We start from the raw sequence: 18,352 nt of genomic DNA on the forward strand, positions 1-18,352 counted from the left end.
CTTCTATTAAACCACCATTCAACAATGAGCAAAGCTTTGAAATTTTGGAACTTTGAAAATTTTAGAAGTGTTGTTACAGGCTTTTCTTATGTTCCTGGTAGTTAGCTAAAATGCTTTTGTGTTACATGTTGTTATGTTACAGCAAAGCAAATTAACTTATTTGTGCCTAGCTTGGATAGAGCAAATTACGTGAAATGCACTGAAGTATAAATAAACACCAATGCAGTACATCTGAATACTCTATCTTGGAGATCTATTTTATCACTTACATTCTAGTTTTGGACACTGTGTGGAAATGCCCTGACTGCAAAAAGAGGGATATTTGGCAAAACAGGGGATCTTCAGACCATCCTTTGCCTTGCATGTGCCAAAGAAGACATCACCTACTCTGGTGCTTTAAATGGTGACATCTATGTCTGGAAAGGGCTCAATTTAGTCCGCACCATTCAAGGAGCACATAGCGTAAGTATTACCATGTGGAAATCTGTGGGTGACTTACTAAATAAGGTAAGACCACCAATCCCTCCCTGTATTTTTCCCTTGTTGCTTTAGAATCAGAGGACCCTGCTGAACACTCCCCACTCATGACAATTTCCCATATTACATTTGCTCACCTAAAGGAAAATATATTTCAAAAGCATACAATGTAATTAGCCCTCACCTTAACTATTAATTGCTTGATTTGTGTCATCCACAGTAGTTTGACAGAACACTAGAACTAGCTCATCAGATTCATCTTATATAGGCACTTCTCAAACTTTAATGTGCCCAGGAGTTTCTGGGGGATCATATTAAAATGCAAATTCTGGCTCCATAGGTCTGGGATGATGTCGCCACAGCTAATCAGTGACCCATAGTTTGAACAGAAAAGGTGTAGATAACTATTGCTCTTACATTGGTTGGTAAGATAGATTTTCCTCATTCTTTATGTTGAGGTGCAGGGTGTTACCTCCACACCAGTGTCATGAGCTCTTAAGGTACAATCAGAAACCATTGATAACTACATATCTTCTGGTGGTCTGCTCGTAAGAACAAGGACAAACTTCTTACCACTCTGCTCTCTTTTTTGACACACATGAAAACGACTACATTGTTGTATCTACAAATGATAAAATTGTCCCTACAAATGGGAAGATGATGTAAAAGGCAAAGCCTATCATAGTGAATGGAAATTGGGTAAAGATGTTATTGGAAATGATAAACCTTTAGCTTATTGCCTCCAAATTGATACCCTATACCCTTAATATGAAGAAAAGTTTAAGCAGCTCTTAGAGCTATGACATTTCAGATCTTCCACTATATGTTGCAGGTGAATTTTCTTGGCTTCACTAATTATGAAACAGCTCTTAAAATAATTGGTCCGTATTTGTCCTCATTCACAAAAGCAGCTGCCTTAGTAGCCTAATTTCTTTTTATACTGGATCTTATGTCAACATTATATTCTTGCAGCACTTTTGAACAAACCAAATAGTGTTTTCCTGTGGAGGAGCATCTTTAAATTACTAAAACTCTTTCCCATGTGAAAATCTTCAAATGATGCTTAACAAGCTAACACAAGTGCTATTTACATTTTCAATTAGGTTCAAGTGATACCTTTGTGAGCTCACTGAGGTACATTTTGGGCACTTTTGTGCCTATGAAAGTGTTTATGTCCCTAGCCTCTTACCTCTACTTAATTATTTTAGGCAGCAACTTCCATGAAACACCTCCATAGTTGTCTTTTCTCTCTAAGGGCCACTTATCACATAAAAGAATTTGATTCCCATATCAGCATTAATTATATTTTTGAATTTTTTTTATACTAACATCTTTTTAGTAGTGGTAAAAGATCACTTGAACTAGTTTGCTTTGATTATTATGATTTTTTAAATGTAGCTGAGATGAACAGTATTATAAATGGCTACTTGGTCTATTGTCAGCATTTCAATGGAGAACAAAGGGGTTTTATTTTTGTTTTTGCCTTGTTATGTTTTTAAATCAACACTCAACTATATCTATTCATCATACTTAGGATGGTTGCAGCATTCAGTATTACCTATTTTAATCAACAGGCTGGAATCTTTAGCATGTATGCTTGTGAAGAAGGCTTTGCCACTGGTGGGCGAGATGGGTGTATACGACTATGGGACACTGATTTCAAACCAATAACCAAAATTGATCTCAGGGAGACAGAACAAGGATATAAAGGTAATATATGTGTTAAGCTTACCTGTAACTCTGGATGTGAAATATAATGTGAAATTCTGTATTCATATTTGTTTCTCTATACCCCGTTTTAAAAAGGCCGTTTATATAAATATATTGAATACAATCAAAAGTATGTTAAAAGTAAATGGATGTTCTTTTTCCTATTTCGCACAAATGCATCTGTATGAACAGCAATGCTGCAGCCAAAATAAGCATTCTGATGAAGTTGCTGAGGTTTCTTAGGAGATGGGATTGTCAGTGACAAAACCAAGAAGTTCTAGACAAGTTGGTTACCATGAAAATGAATGTACCCAGCCTCTGAAAACAAACAAATGAGAGGAGAAATGAGACAAATTATTTTTTTTAAGTAGCTTTAAAGTAGTAGATAATTATAGTAGTAGGGATTAAGAGCATGGGCTCAGTCATGTGGTGTGGGTTCAAATTCTTTTTACCTATGAGAGAGTTAAGAAATTGAACGGCAGTCTCAAATTTCAGGGCATCTATTTCCCCGTCTATAAAATGGAGATAATACTAGCACCAGCCTCCCATAATTGTATGAAGATTAAATATACTTGGAAAATGCTTAGGATGAGGACTACATATACTTGCAAAGTGTAGTTAGCACTCAAACTGTTAGCTATTCTCACCATATATAGAGTGTATATATCAGAATACAATACATCTTTTAAAATTCTCATAGGCCTGTTACCTTTTGGCAGACAAAGAATTTACAGCTGAGAAAGATTAAAGTGGAAAGTGTAAATAGGAAAGACAAGAGGAAGTCATAGCGCTGTTAATACACTAAGCACAGGTTGGGAGGTTCTGTTCACTCCCCACAGGTGGGCCACAGACCCAGTGCCGAGGGAGGGGTACACGGTACTGTGAGCCATGGGGGTCCACAGGATGAAAACTTACCCATTGTTCTTGTGAAGGGGAATCTTTTTCAGTGCCGAGATGAGGGAGAAATTTCCTGAGCATCTTTTAGAGAAGACCCTGTGACATAGGGCTCAAAGTCCTCAACAGGCCTGAAACGAGCTGTTTCTCCTAGGTTGTTCCTCATGAAGCCCCCGCTGTGTGACCTGATGGCGATGCTGCCACAGAGGTTGTTCCATAGACCAGATAATGTGGCAGTGCGCAGTGCTCCCTGCCGGCCTTAGGTAGATTTCAGAGGACTGGGAGAAGACAGCGTAGACGGCATATCAGGCCATCCTTAGTGTTGTTGGCAGCAAAACTTTTCCAATGGTTGAGCAACAGGGAAATGAGCTGGATATTGTACTTCCTGTTTATACCTGGATGCCAGCTGCTTTATGTATCTGTGAAATACAAAAATGTGCATTTAAGTCAACTAATCCAGGATTGGACTGTTGTCTTCTCACGGAGGCTCAGGATGCTGGTGTGCATACGTTTCTGTATACTAGGCACAGAGGTTGGCATAGGAAGTTGTGGAATTTGGTGTCTACCTCAATGTAGGGACAAGGAGATCAAAGTCCTTAAGTTCTCTGCCATAGAGTGTGGGCCAGGGAAACTTGATCTGGAAAAAACATACCAAACAGATGTAAGCTTGCGAGTACCCATAAGAGCAATTTTTTTTTTTTAAGTACAGTAGCCAAAAATGTTTGACCCTGAACCATGAAACTTCTTGGTGTATCTTTCAAGGTAAACCAGAAACCAAAACATGTACTTAGTGGAGTCAACTTGCCAGGTGGGATTAGTGACCATAAACTGCCTAAACGTTGGGGAGCACCAATCAGGATTCACGACTCTTTTTGGCAGTTACTCCATTTAACTAATCCAAAAATTGTATCACATAATTAAGGCATAAAATTTAAAGCATGGGGATCAGCTAAGAAGCCATTGGTTTACCCTGCTATACTTTTCTGCCCAATACTGAGTCCTTGAGCCTGGCTTTCCTGGAAGAGTTCAGGGACCAGTTCTGAATGAGGATCTGTGTAACCAGGTGTTGTACTGATCACATCATCCCCACAGCCAACTCCCATCTACAGAGTTAGGACAGTCAGCAATGCCTGACTGTCAGTCTCAGATTCCCACCCCATCATTGCCAAGATAAAGCACATCTGGGTAGTACACAGTAGATACTGGGAACCCGAAACAAGCCTGCACCTCATAGGATGTGCCCTGTGGTGTCTGGGCTTGGCGTTGATCAGGGATTGGTGTGCATCTTAGATGGCTTACTGATAAGGCAGTAGCCTGTGTTTTGTAGGGAGAAACAGATTGTGCTTTTACAGGATGGTATAGATCATGTTCCAGTTGGAGTCCAAGGGAGTCAGAGAGGGCATAGGGGCTGGTATGGCGCTCCTAGGAGAGTGGAGATGGCACTGCTTAGCACGCAGCCCCACAGTGTGGATGCTATGAATGATGTTACTTTTAGAATTGCTGCTGACGACCAGTACTCTTAATTGCTTAGTATTTTACTTTAAACTGATTAATATATCTTTTTAAAACTTTGCTTTAAACTAATAGTTGTGACATGAGTTTAATATGCTGGGGTTTAATTTTTGCCATTGGAGCACCCACCTAAAATTATCCCCTCCCCCTGGCTTGGGCAACATTGTCACAAAAGGCCACTGTGTATCATCAAGCATCAAAAGAGATGCCTTAATTCCAGCCCTCAGTGAAAAAACAATATACACGTAGCATCAAAAGAAGAAAGGTTCCTGATTTGAATTACTGGTAACAACTAAAGTCTGGCCCACCCATTGCTCCCAAGTTAGGGAGTTCTTGAGCCTGCATGGACAGGGCCCTGTGGGGAAACTTGCTCTGAATCCCCCTCTAAGGTGCTCTGTTGCACTCAGCCAGGCCTTGGTGCCATTGTTCCACTGAAGCAAGGAAGGAGGATGTTGAGTTCCAGAGCCACCTTCCACAGCTCCGAACAGGGAGAGACTCTCAGAACCGGCCCTCCTGTGGTCTTGGAGGCTGGCTGCCTGGGCCATCCTGTGATGGAACAGCCTCTTCAAGGCAAGTGGAGGTGTGCCCCAAATCCAAAGTGAGGTAGAAAACCCAACACAAGTATAGGAATTAAAATACATAGGATTTGAGGAGATAAAAGTAATCAAGATGTAAATAGCTTTGTGGCGTAGCTCCCCCTTCAGCCAGGCAATACCATACCCTTGGTCCTTTGAACATTAGCAGAGAGCTGAGCAAATAAGAGGGAAGGAAAGAGGGTGGGAAAAGAACAAAAGAAAGCAGAGTGGACAGAAGATGGTCAGGTGTCCTCCCTACCCCCCGCCAACCCCTCATCCCTTCCCTCAAAGAAGGCTTGGCCTTCTGCTCCACCTCTCTTTGCCTCAAACAAACCAAGTATATTTGAAAAGAACAGATTGAGGCAGAGCAGTGTTAGACTTCCTTGCCGTCAGTTTGGACATAAAGCTTCCTTGCTCTCAGTTTGGACATGACAGTTTTATTTTTATAAAAACTATCTTGATATAAATGAGCTTTCTTCTGTATTTTTGCAATTTGTGAAACAGTGACACTCGAATTCATTTCAATGGAAATGTAGTGATTTTGCATCGTACTCAAACAGCCGAATAGTTTTCTAAACAAATTTAGCAAGAGAATTAATCATGGCCATGGCCCAGTTCCCATGACATGTTATGGGTGCTTTTCTATGTTCTGTAAATTTAAAAGTATTAGCAAAAATTAAGAAATTGCTGCTTACTAGTGTTCAGGAATCTGAGGGTATTTATAAAGATCACACTTAGTGTGCCACCTGTAAAGACTTCTGTTGCTCCTCCTGTAGACATTTAGAAGATTTACAAAATGAATCTGACAATTTCCAAGTTGTTTAATGCAAATCTTTGCAAGATTTGCATACATTTGCATCTTCTAATAACTATTAACTGTTAGCCATCAAGAAAGAAGTTTTAAAATGAACTAAGATGGATACTAAACTCAGAGAAAAATGATATGGCTTTGTAATAAAGTGACATTATTAATTTACATCTTTGTAGTAGCTTGAGCTAATTAGGACACTTGACTTACAGTAAAAAAAATTAAACCCACTTTAGGTTAAGCGTGAATGATTGGAGATGGGTCACATTCACATCAAGAATTGGTTAGTGTCAGATCTGATTCTCAGGGCTTCCTCCCTTCTCCCTGAGGGTTAGTCAAAGAAAATGTCCCTCACATGATTAGGAGGGCCATCCCTCAGTGAAGGGAATTGTAGCGTTTTATTTGCACCAGTGACTTGTGCGTCTTTTGTGAGTTATTGGATTTTTGCTGACTCGGGTGTTCAAACAAGTTTCTGTGGCAATAACACCACAAGATGATATAAACCAACAACCTAATTCACCCAGGATCTTTCATCTGCAATTCTCAAAGCCAAAAAGTTCAGAATACCAGAAGATTTTTTAAATAACTAATTTGGCAGCAAGACTTGTCCTGATATGAGGCTACTGGGTGTCTTTATATATTTTGTTATAGAAATACTTAATTTCAAGGTGTTGCCTCAGTTTCTGCTGGATATATTACAAGTCCAAAATCCACATTTTTCTGAATTAGATGCACCAAAGGATTTCAGCTATACGGGGTGGTTGTTCTCCAATATACATCTTAGTGAATATAAAATTCTGGAATTTTGAAGCTGGGAGAGACCCTGGATGTAAGGCAGCGGCGGCGGCGGGGGATGGGGAGAACTCCCTCACTTCATGGATGGTACAATGAGGCCCAGGGTCATTAGCATCAAGCTAATTGTAAACTGTTAGCTTTAGGTCACTCACTCATACCTCACACCAAACTTCATAATAGTCCATGCTGAGTCTGATCACTTTTAAAACACATTTATGATCTGGGTAAAATAATGAAGCTAAAGTAACTTATAGTGGTGGCAAGAAAAGCCAAAATTCTTAAAGTCCATCAACCAAAATGAATTACTTCTAGGATAATAAAACACTTTGTGTTAATGGTTATAAATGATTCTGTCTAAAGGAATACAGTAATTATTCACACAGTATAAGATGTATTATTTACTTGTTTGTCCACTCAGTAAACATTTATTAAACATCCAAGTGCCAGATACGTGCCTAGCAACTGAATAGGAAGTCCTGAAAAGTATACTTCAGTCATGATTATATTTTAGGTGTGAGTGGAGGTCAGGGGAGTTCTGTGGGTTTTAACTACCAACACATATTTATTGAGTTGTTGCTGTGTCTAATGGACTATAAACTCTGAATCCAGAAAGATCCTGCATTAGGTGAATCACTGAGCAAGAATTACAGGCCAAAGTTCCACGACATGAGATGCCCTGCTTAGAGTTGTCACTATCTCCACTGAACCTTCTCTGGTCAGGCCACCACCATCTTTCACATAGAATACTGCAGTTGCTTTGTAACTTGCATTCCTGCTTTGACCACCATCCTCTGCACAGCAGCTAGAGGGATTGTTTGAACTTTATGTGAGCCAGATCACATTATTGCTTTCTTCAAAACCCTGCAATGATTCATCTTACCCAGAGTCAAAGTCCTTATGGCAGCCACCACCCTCCCCATTGCTCTGCTTCGCCCTGGCTGCTCCTTCCCCTCTCTGCCCTCCCAGGCTTCTCCCTCTGCCTGTGACACTCTTGCCTAGAATCTGCATGACTACTTCCCTCCTCTCCTCCAAACCTTTGCTCAAATAAAGCCTATTCTGATGATCTCTTCTAGAATTGCAACTCATTCTGCCTCCACCACTCCAAGTATTCCAAATCCCCTTCTCCCGGGTCTACCTTTCACATTGTAACATACAGTATAATTTCTGTGTTATGTTCTTGGCTATTGTCTGTTTCCACAAAGGTAGGGATCTTTGTTCACTGATGCCTCCCACCCACTTAGGATGTGCCTAGTGTGTGCTGGAGTTCTGGAAGTAGCTGTCAGGTGAATGAAAAGTGTCATAGGACTGGAGGGTGGAGCCTTGTGGAGGAGTGCAAGTGATGAGGATGCAAAAGGAGGAACAGATAACTTGGTTGCTTTGTGTCAACCTCTGACATGCAAGCTTGCATTCCAAGGGCCAGCTACAGGAGGTCTTAGAGGTTTAGGGAGGCATGTGGCATGATCGGATCTCCACTTAGTTCTCCTGCCCCAGAGCAGAGAGCAGACTGGGGTAGGATAGGATCAGAGGTAGGAGCCCAGGTGGTTGTTAAACAGTGTTCATGCTTATTACTGTTTTTACTCCTCAGAGTACTGTGATGGTCAGATAGTCTAGCAGCTCTCAACCAGGAGTGATTTTTTGGACATTTGGCAGTGTCTGGAGACATTTTTGATTGTCGCAACTGCGGATAGAGGCCAGGGATGCTGCTAAAAGTATTACAATGGACAGGAGAGCCACCACAACAAAGAATTACCCAGCCCCAAATGTTGATAGTGTTGTTAAGAACCCTTGCAGAGAACGTCCAAAAGACCAACTCTCAAACTGAGAATACTCTTGTTTACGATAGAAGCAAAATAAGCACATCCTATTCTTTGGTTCCGCGGGTGGCTCCATTACTCACCTCTTGACTCCTTGCCTCTGTCACCGCTCTCCATGTGTGCCTACCGTTTTTCTCTGGGCTTGCCCTTCAGCCTCACTATTCTGCTGAGAAGGTAGAAGAACACTGCTGCGGCCCGAGCCTCAGGAGCTGGAGACAGATTTGCAGCCAGGAGACATGATGTCGTTGTGTGCTCAGGTTCCGCGTGTGACATGGTGTCAGAGGGCCGCTGGCCTGGCTTGCTGTGTAGTAATTCCTCTGTAAATAACTCTCCTTAGCCAGCCTTATGTAAAAGCTAGCCTGGGTGGGTTTCCTCCCTGGGTGGGAGGCCATGGGCTTGGCTATGTGCTCTCATCTTCATCAGAAAGTCTCACTAGGCTTTGTGGATCTTTCACAGTTTCTGTGGCTATAGGATTTTGGATCCTGTGGAGTGGGTTTTGAAATAAGCAGAGATTTTGTAAAAAGAAACCTTCGCTATGAATTCTGCTGGAGATTCTCAGGCAGGGAGCCTTTGTGAACAGGAGCAGCAGGTCATAGGCAGTCTGTGCTGAGGATGACCTGCAGCCCCAGCCCTGCGACTCTCCCAGCTCGGGGCCAGTGCTGAATGCCCACTCTGTGGTGGCCTTTGTGGTACACACTCTACACACAGGATCCCATTTAATCCTCAAACTCCCCTGGGGGTCCCCTGGCAGGGAAGCTTCTCAGGCTGAGATCTGGGCAGTCACACAGGGCTGGGTGCTCAGGAGGGCCCTGTGGTTGGTTGCATGCTTTGCTGTCACTTCTTGGAATTCTTAATCATTTTTTAGCAAGGCGCCCCACACTTCTGTTTTGTACTGGGCTCCGAAATCATCGGTGTTTATGAATCCCTGGGGAGATGCATGTCTTTCCTCCTGCATTTCTTTCACATTTCCAACCTCTGTCTTCAGCATTACCCTTAGGACATCAGAAGCCCCCGCAAGGCCCAGAGCTCCTGTGCCCAGGATCCAGCCTCCCTAGGTGGCTTCAGCCACCCCTTCCTGAGGGGCTGCAAGGGCAGGGGGTTTTGAAGGTCTCTGCTGTCTTTTCCACACCCTCTCCCAATACTCCCTCTTAAGTCTGGGTGAAATTATTCTTCCTCTCTCTCTTGTTCTTATTACCTTGTACCTCTTGCACTCGAGGCATTCCCTGGTTTTGCATCCTTAATAAGGTTAGGTTTACAGGAGACAGCCACAACCTTGTCTTGTTTGACCTTCAGTACCATGTCCTGGGCATACATTCACAAAGATAGGAAATAACTTTATGGGGAAGGGTATTAACTCCACACTTGAACTGCCTGAATCCTTAATTTTTTTTCCCCTATTGCTAACTTGCTCTGCGACTTGAGGCAAGTAATACAAACTTTCTATGCTGTTATTTCCATGTCGGTTCAGCACGTATTTACTAGCCCCATTGAGGGCCTGGCGCTGTCCATGGGGTTAATGATAATGCCACCTCCTAAGCACTCATGGGCACTCATGGGCACAGGGCTTGGTTAAGTTGGTGAGGATACTTACTGCCCACTTGCAGGGCTTGCTTGTTTAACTCAAAGTCGACTTCTCAGAGGTGCTACTGTCTTTCTTGTCATTTGCTCATCATCCTTGGGCTTTCTGATCCAGTGGGGTAGAGTTTGCCAGTGTATGACTGAAGAACCACTGCATTAGAATCAGCTGGGGACCTGCCGGGCACTCTGAATTTTCAACAGTCTGACATGCGAGAACACACTAGCTGGAGAATGGCTTGAGCAGGCACTGGTTCTCAGCCCTGGGGAGCTAAAAGTAAAGAAGTCTTGCTCTGGTCCAGACCAACTGGGAGGAATATCTGAGAGGGGCGCAAGCATCTGTATCTTTTAAACGCTCTCTCTGTAGATTCTGGTGTACATTTAGGGTTGGGAACAACCATGCCTGGCCCTTTATCGTATCAGGCCTTGGAACATGGGTTTTAAGAACACTATTAAATACAAGCCTCTCCCTGCTTTCAGTTTTCCCCTCTTGGACCAAAGAATTGGGAGAAAAGGCCATTTTCTTCCCCTAATGGTTTGTTCTCTTTGTGTGCTGGAACATAGCCTTTTCCTCTGCGAGTTTGCAGTGCCAGCAGATCAAAGTTATAATAGCAAATGACAAAAGCTAAGTTGTAACATAAGGCAGAGTAACTAAGACTCTAGGAAAGGCCCATGGGGCATTTCATAGTTCCTGGCACTGCCACCTTACAGGGCTCGGATGTGACCACACATACAGCAAGTTGTTCTGTGATGAGATGTGAACTTAATAAAAAGATCCTGACCTAGCACAAAACCCACGGGTTAAAATAATAGCATAACGTATTGATTCATTCCTCAGTGCCAGACACTGGGTCAAGTGTTGTTGCATTGAATTCTCACAATGCTATGAAGTGTGAGTGCTAATATCTCCACTTTACAGATGGAGGAACTAACGATATGAATGCCTAAATACCTTACCATGTCATACAGCTGGGAAGGGCTGGTATATAAATCCAGTTCATATATTTAACTGTTCAAAATAAACTAGTGGTAGAAAATAAGCAGTGTCCCTTAGTAATGAGGTCTGATTTGATATCCACAAACTAGATCTCGCCATGGCCAGGTTTCAGGACTGTAGCAGAGGGAAATCAAAGGATGCCATTTCTCTTCTCTGGTCTGAGTATAAAATCAGGGCCACGGACTGGTGAGGATTTGGTCTTGGCATTAGAGGATTTTTTGGTTTCGATGGGTGGTTTGCTCTCTACTGCCATCTGCTGGCTGTCTGTACCAAGCATAGGCCCAAGCTCCACGTTTCTCATCACAAGTGGCACAGGGTATGGTGTCCAAATGTGGACACCTCATCTATGTGGTGAAACACCTTCAGTTCATACTGTCAAAAGTAGCAATGATGTGTATTTCTCCAGGAAAGAGAACTGTGGTTTTAAATAATGAGGATGGTTTCTCCTGTTTCTCTTAACTACTGATGGATTTGTAGCCATATTCCAAATACCAGCTTATATTTCTCTGACTCCCAGAGCAGAATATAAAGGAGTGTAAGACAGCTTCGTTGCCTTCTAATGCTGCAGCTGCCTTGGCCAGCCCAGCTTGGACATCATGATTACATTTCTGTTCTCTGGGTTTATGTCAGAAGTAGAAACTAGGCCTGGATAGACAGGAGAAGTGAATTAATGTCAGAACTTTGTCAGGGATCTGCTACTCACCAAGGTCTCACCAGAAGGTTCCCAGAAGAGACTGTGTGGTTCTCTTCACCACTCTTGCATGCAGAAGAACAATTAGGTTTAAAAAGGATGGAAATGGGATGTTATTAGGAAACATGAGTACAGCTTTTGACCCACTGATGTCTTCCTTTTTAAAATGGTTATCTTAGGAATGAGAGTGACCTGGTATTGTATCTATTGCCTGGTGGACAGACCCCATGAGGTTGACTTGTCTGATGTGACAAAAGACAATTGATGTGTTTGAAGAACTGAGTACTTATGGAGAGACCCAGTTGCTCTCTGAGATAAAATGTTCACGGCTCATTAAGTTGATATTGCAAACAATGAAAATGTAGCAACTCCTTCTCTTGTTCTCTTCCCTTCCACCCATGTGTAGCCAGAAATAATCCTTGCTAAGCTTCGCCTTTACGTTGGTTAGTTCAGTGGAACCCTTTTTCAAATGAATCCTTTTTCAAATGAAGTCAGAGATGGTGATGTGCCGAGGAAAATGCAGCAGTGGGATCTTCAAACTCCCGCCTCTTGCTGTCCCATTTCCAGGCCCTCTCCTTTCCAGGACCCTGGAACTCTTCTGAGGAATGCAAGAGCTCCCTGGGTATGGTCTGAAAAACACTTGAGTGCCGTGTGACTTGACTGGTTCATTAGTCTGGGCTGAGTTGGAAGGTTCATCTTTGTTCCTGAGCCTCAACATTTTTTAAAAGAGAGGATATATAGACATATATTTAATGTCAATATTTAATTCCAGGTCGTGGGTTGTTATAATCTTTTTTCCTTGCTGAATTTATTCCCCCAAATAAGGTTAAAAAATAGCAGGACAATAAATACAGCAAAAAAGTAGATTATTTAGTTTTTGCTGATGTTGGAAAATCATTAACTCTTTCCTTCCTGATAATGCTGAAGAGTACAGCATTAAACCCTCTCTGTAATAAAGCATAAATATATGCTTGACCAAATACAGCTCCAGGTCCTTGGGAGGAATTCAAGTCATTTGGCTTTGAGAGGCCAGACATGCTGTTGGAGGCCTTGGGAGAATTGGTGTGTTCATGCTTGCAGTGAAGCCATGGATTCCAGGCCTGCCTGGAAAAGGGCCGTGTCTTTAAAACAATCAATGGCATTATAAAAGGACTATGATCTGAATATTCAATAACAGTTAAAATATATAATGTATCACTAAGATGTAATGTATATGTCTGTATGTGTATACAGTGTATGTATATATAGGTACACATATACATTTGCATCACTTTCGTTTTTGATGCATGGATATCTGCTTACATATGTCTGGCCCCTTTTTCAAACGTAATCTTCATTACGGCAGGAGCCTGTCTTGTTCACTGTTAAGCTCCACTGTCAGGCACAGAGTAGCACTGAATAAAAATTTCTGGAATAAAGGAATGAATATATCCCTTCTTTGAATGTTCTTACTGAGTAACAGGGGTGGTATCTTTTATTTCTTGGCATCTCCAAGGACTCAAATGTTTGATTTTGATGTTTTATTTCTTTTGCTCAGTAATCTTTATTGAGCGTCTACCATGTGACAGTCACTGTGCCAGGTACTGAGGATATAGCAGTAAATAAAACTGATAAAACTCTCTTCACAGACGTTTCTATTCTACTGAGAGGAAGCAGACAATAAATACAGTAAAGGTAGATTATTTGTTTTTTGCTGATGTTGAAATATCACTGACTCTCCTTCCTTCCTGATGATGCTGAAGAGCAAAGCAATAAACCCTTTGTGTAATAAAACTAGATGATGCAAAGCCTGTTGGGGAGACAACTAATTCAGCCCCTCCTGCCAAGCTCCTGCAGGAGCTGAGAAAAACACCAGGGAGAAAACGGGAATATGTTGACTCGTGAGTGGTAATGAAACCCCGAAAAGGGTAGGGAAAGAGATCAGGACAAGGAGGGGGGCCGTGGCAACAGGATCTTGGGCGCAAGGCCATGTGGTTCTCTGCAGCTGAGCTGCATGCCCCGTCAGCTTGCAATGACATCCTGACTGCTTTCACCATACATCTCTCCTTCCCATCCTTGAAAGCCCATCCTGATATTTGCAGTGGAGGATTTTGAGTAATTGACCCTGAACTAGTGTTGCCAGGGTGTCTCTACTCCTCCCAGCGGGAATGATACATCTGCCTGTGTGCTTTCTCCCGCCATTTCAAGACCTGTAGCAATGAATTCAGAGCAAGGAGTAAGGAGAGTTATCTCATGTATTTGTTTAAAGCCTTATGCCTTGAAAAACTACTTTCTCTTAATAAATGCATTATCTTATTGGATCCTCTCAAGACCACAGTGAGGTGATTAAGAGGAAGATTATAGTTAGGATGTCCATGTACCCCAAATTACCCCTTCTGTTGTCCCAGCATCCCAGCTGGTTTAGTGTTTGTCTTGGCTTTTTTTTTTTTTTTTTGAGACCATCTTGCTCTGTCGCCCAGGCTGGAGTACAATGGCACAATCTCAGCTCACTGCAAGTCACTCTGCCTCCCAGGTTCATGCCGTTCTCGTGCCTCAGCCACCCAGGTAGCTGGGAATATAGGTGCATGCTACCATGTCCAGCTAATTTTTCTATTTTTAGTAGAGACGGGATTTCACCATGTTGGCCAGGCTGGTCTCAAGCTCCTGGCCTCAAGCGATCTGTCTGCCTCAGCCTCCCAAAGTGTTGGGATTACAGGCATGAGCCACCATGCCTGGCCATTTTTTTCAATAGACTTTTTTTTTTTTTTTTAAGGACAGTTTAGGTTCAGAACAAAACTGAGAATGTAGAGAGACTTACCATATATCCCCTTCCCACCCACAACACACATACATAGGTTCCCTCACTGTCAGTGTCCCCCACCAGAGTGGCACATTTGTTCCAGTGGGTGAATCTACCTTGACATGTCACTATCACCCAGATGCCATAGTTCACGTTAGAGTTCACTCTTGGTGGCATACATTCTGTGGGTTTTGACAAATGTGTAATGACATGTCTGCACCATTACAGTATCCTACAGGATAGTTTCACTGCACTAAAAATCCTCCATACTCTGCCTATTCATCACTCTGCCTATTTATCTCTCTGCCCCAGATTTTTAATTTTGCAGTAAACAGTTCTTAGAATGTTATAATTGAAAATATTTTGATAGAACTATTTAGTAGGTCTTTTTTTTGCAGATTAAGGCTTGTTTTATTTTAATGGCTGATCTATGTAACCACAGAGGCCAGCATGTACAGACAAAGGGGGAGGTTTTATTTCTTGGTCTCTTCCTCCTTGGACAAAGTCTTGGTGATCTCCTCTTTCTTGGCCTGGAGGCGCTCTTCACGGCGCTTGCCTTGGTCTTAGACCTGCGGGCCTCAGCCTGGTCAGCCAGGAGCTTCTTGCGGGCCTTGTCTGCCTTCAGCTTGTGGATGTGTTCCATGAGAATCCGCTTGTTTTTGAACACATTCCCCTTCACCTTCAGGTACAGGCTGTGATACATGTGGCGATCAATCTTCTTAGATTCACGGTATCTTCTGAGCAGCCGGCGCAAAATCCTCATTCTCAGCATCCATGTGACCTTCTGTGGCATTCGGGCATTGGCTGTACCCTTGCGCTTACCTATGCCCATGTGCCTGCCCTTCTGGTGGGCCAAGGTGTTTTTCCGGCATGGAGCCCGGGAATGGACCGTCACAGGCTTGCGGATGATCAGCCCATCTTTGATGAGCTTCCGGATCTGCTGACGGGAGTTGGCATTGGCGATTTCATTGGTCTCATTGGGGTCTAACCAGACCTTCTTCTTGCCACAGCGGAGGACACTCGAGGCGAGCCTCTTCTGAAGCCTCAGCATACTCATGGCTGCGGCCGCAGCAGCGAAAGGAAAAAGGTTTAGTAGGTCTTTCAACGTAAGAAAGCTACTTCCTTAGGCAAATACTTCAAAGTATTATGTAAATTTAGTTTTAGAGCCTCTTAAAGGCGTTCTAATTGGAATGACAGATTGCTTGGTCACCATAATTATAGTCTACATCTTAAGGGGAGAAAAATTGGTCCCCAGCAAGGAAGGAATACTCCTATGTCTAGCCAGCTGGGCCTAGAGCAGGAGTAGAGCCCAAGTCCTCGAACTTCTGATACTTTCTATCCCAGAGACACAGTGCCTGCTGGGGAGGCAAATTGGAGCCCTTCACATCCTGGCCTTGTTTTAAAGTAGTTAGGAAATTGATACTGCTTCTGTATTTCTAATTCGGATAGAAAACTCACTGCCTAAACAAATAACAAACCCAGTAAGGAACAGAACAGACTGCAAAAAATCTAAGATACTGAGACTCAGGCAAGTGAGGACCTGCCTAGGGAGGATGAAATAGTACTACCGAGAGGAAAGTGTGCACTTTAAAGGAGTACTATGCTTTTGGAGAAGAGGCTTGTGGAGAAGATTCCATAAATTAAGTCGGTGAAGAATAGTATTTTCATTGATAAATGTGTGATAGTATTTTGAGACTGAAATTGGAGTTTCATTTGCATATTTCTGAGACACGGTGCATCTGTTTATTCAGTAGGATATATCTAGATTCTGATCAAATATGTATTAAACTTGTTTAATATGATCATCTGCTGTTCTGTAGTCTCACCCACATTTACTTTTAATACAATGTTATTCCTACAGGTTGAACTGATTTCTTCTTTCATAGCAAATCCAAAGGAAATTATCCTGAAGGTTAGGTTTTCATAAAGACCAACTTATCATCTTATATTTACTTGATAATATCATATTTAAAATACATTCTACTGTTTAAGACCAGCCTGGGCAACACATAGCAAGACCTTGTGTCTACAAAGAAAAAAAATGAGCCTAGGCATGGTGTTGCACACCTGTAGTCCCAGTTACTTGGGAGGGTGAGGCAGGAGGACTACTCTGACCCCAGGAAGTCGAGGCTTCAGTGAGCTGTAGTGCTACCACACTCCAGCCTGGGCAACAGAGTGAGACCCTGTCTCTAAAAAATAAAAACAAACCATGCTGCTGTAGAAACACATAGTTATCCTAAGTCAAGGAAAAGCAGCTGCTCTTTCGCAAACTAGACCACAAGGGGTGGAGGAAACATCCAACACTTGTAAGAAAATAACACGGAATGGGCCTGGCGCGGTGGCTCATGCTTGTAAACCCAGCACTTTGGGAGGCCGAGGCGGGCGGATCATGAGGTCAGGAGATCAAGACCATCCTGGCTCACACGGTGAAACCCCGTCTCCACTAAAAATACAAAAATTAGCTGGGCGTGGTGGTGGGCACCTGTAGTCCCAGCTACTCAGGAGGCTGAGGCAGGAGAATGGCGTGAACCCGGGAGGCGGAGACTGCAGTGAGCTGAGATCGCGCCACCGCACTCCGGTCTGGGTCACAGAGCAAGACTCCATTTCAAAAAACAAAAAAGCACAGAACGGTGGCAGAGTTGATTCTCTGCCTCCAGGAGTCTTTAAGACGTGTCACATTTGATGCTATCCTGGTTAAAGGGCATTTACTTTAGGGGTGTGGGTGTGTGTGTGTATGTGAATAGTGTGAAGATTTGCTTTTGTTTTACTTATTTTTGTCAGGCCTCTCTATCCGGAGCGTGTGCTGGAAAGCAGACCGCCTTCTAGCAGGGACCCAGGACAGTGAGATATTTGAAGTGATTGTGCGAGAGCGAGACAAGCCGATGTTGATCCTGCAGGGCCACTGCGAGGGTGAGCTCTGGGCTCTGGCCCTGCACCCCAAGAAGCCTCTGGCTGTGACAGGCAGTGATGACCGCTCTGTGAGGTGAGGCCCCACCGCCGTCACCTCTCTGACTTCTTTGAGATGGATTTATTTGCCCAAATTTGCTTATTAATAGAAGGATAAAGTGCAGAACAGAACCACACAGTTTCCAAATAAAACGTTAAGACATTTAGCTCATCAAGTGGGTTTTTGGCATTTCGCTCCTGCTGTTTTTCTTGGCTGCATCTTAAATCATGGAAATGTTTTTTAGAAGTGAAAAATACTTGAATACTGGTGAGGCTGGCTTCCAGTTCTTTCTAATTGGAGATTTATGAGGTAAGCACACTCATCTGTGATGAAACCATACTGTCCCCTCGTGCCCTTGGTCTTCTGCAGGGGGCTGCATGGAGATTTTACAATTTCGTTAGAGACTGTCTCATTCATCATCATTAGAACTTAAATTCTGATTCTCAAAATTGTCTTTAGCACATGAGTAAACTGTTACTTCTTTTTAAAGTCTCAGATGAAATTTTGAACCACATCATTAGATCAAAGAATCATGGGGCCTGAGAAAATAGTTTACTCAGAGCCTCCAGCTTTCTTGCTGTGGATCATTTTTGTTCTTTTGAGAGCACAACTGGGTAAAATGAGCACAATGACTTATGGCTCCAGTATTTTTGTACTATTAAAGGAACATACGACTGAAAGGTTTGAGATGAAGAATATTACCCCAATATCAATATGTTATTACTTAGTGCTGAGCTTTAGATATGCTCAACGACAAACAGGCCAGAAAGAGGGAGAG

At 42.8% G+C, this 18,352-nt stretch overlaps 1 protein-coding gene and 1 pseudogene across 3 annotated transcripts in view; one reads left to right on the plus strand and one right to left on the minus strand.

The window, feature by feature from the left end:
- EML6 (EMAP like 6) overlaps positions 1 to 18,352 on the plus strand; it is a 211,831-nt gene that overhangs the window by 123,879 nt on the left and 69,600 nt on the right. For both annotated transcript variants that reach the window (XM_030826926.1, XM_030826927.1), the window contains 3 exons: positions 277 to 462; positions 2,052 to 2,187; positions 17,409 to 17,610. In XM_030826926.1, coding sequence (XP_030682786.1) covers positions 277 to 462; positions 2,052 to 2,187; positions 17,409 to 17,610 — 524 coding nt within the window. The remainder of the gene's footprint in view (positions 1 to 276; positions 463 to 2,051; positions 2,188 to 17,408; positions 17,611 to 18,352) is intronic.
- LOC105738579 lies at positions 15,014 to 15,711 on the minus strand (annotated as a pseudogene). Its single transcript, XR_004033236.1, has one exon. The product of XR_004033236.1 is annotated as a 60S ribosomal protein L19 pseudogene (transcript).

Source organism: Nomascus leucogenys, chromosome 14, assembly GCF_006542625.1.
Source record: "Nomascus leucogenys isolate Asia chromosome 14, Asia_NLE_v1, whole genome shotgun sequence".
Classification (NCBI taxonomy): domain Eukaryota; kingdom Metazoa; phylum Chordata; class Mammalia; order Primates; family Hylobatidae; genus Nomascus; species Nomascus leucogenys.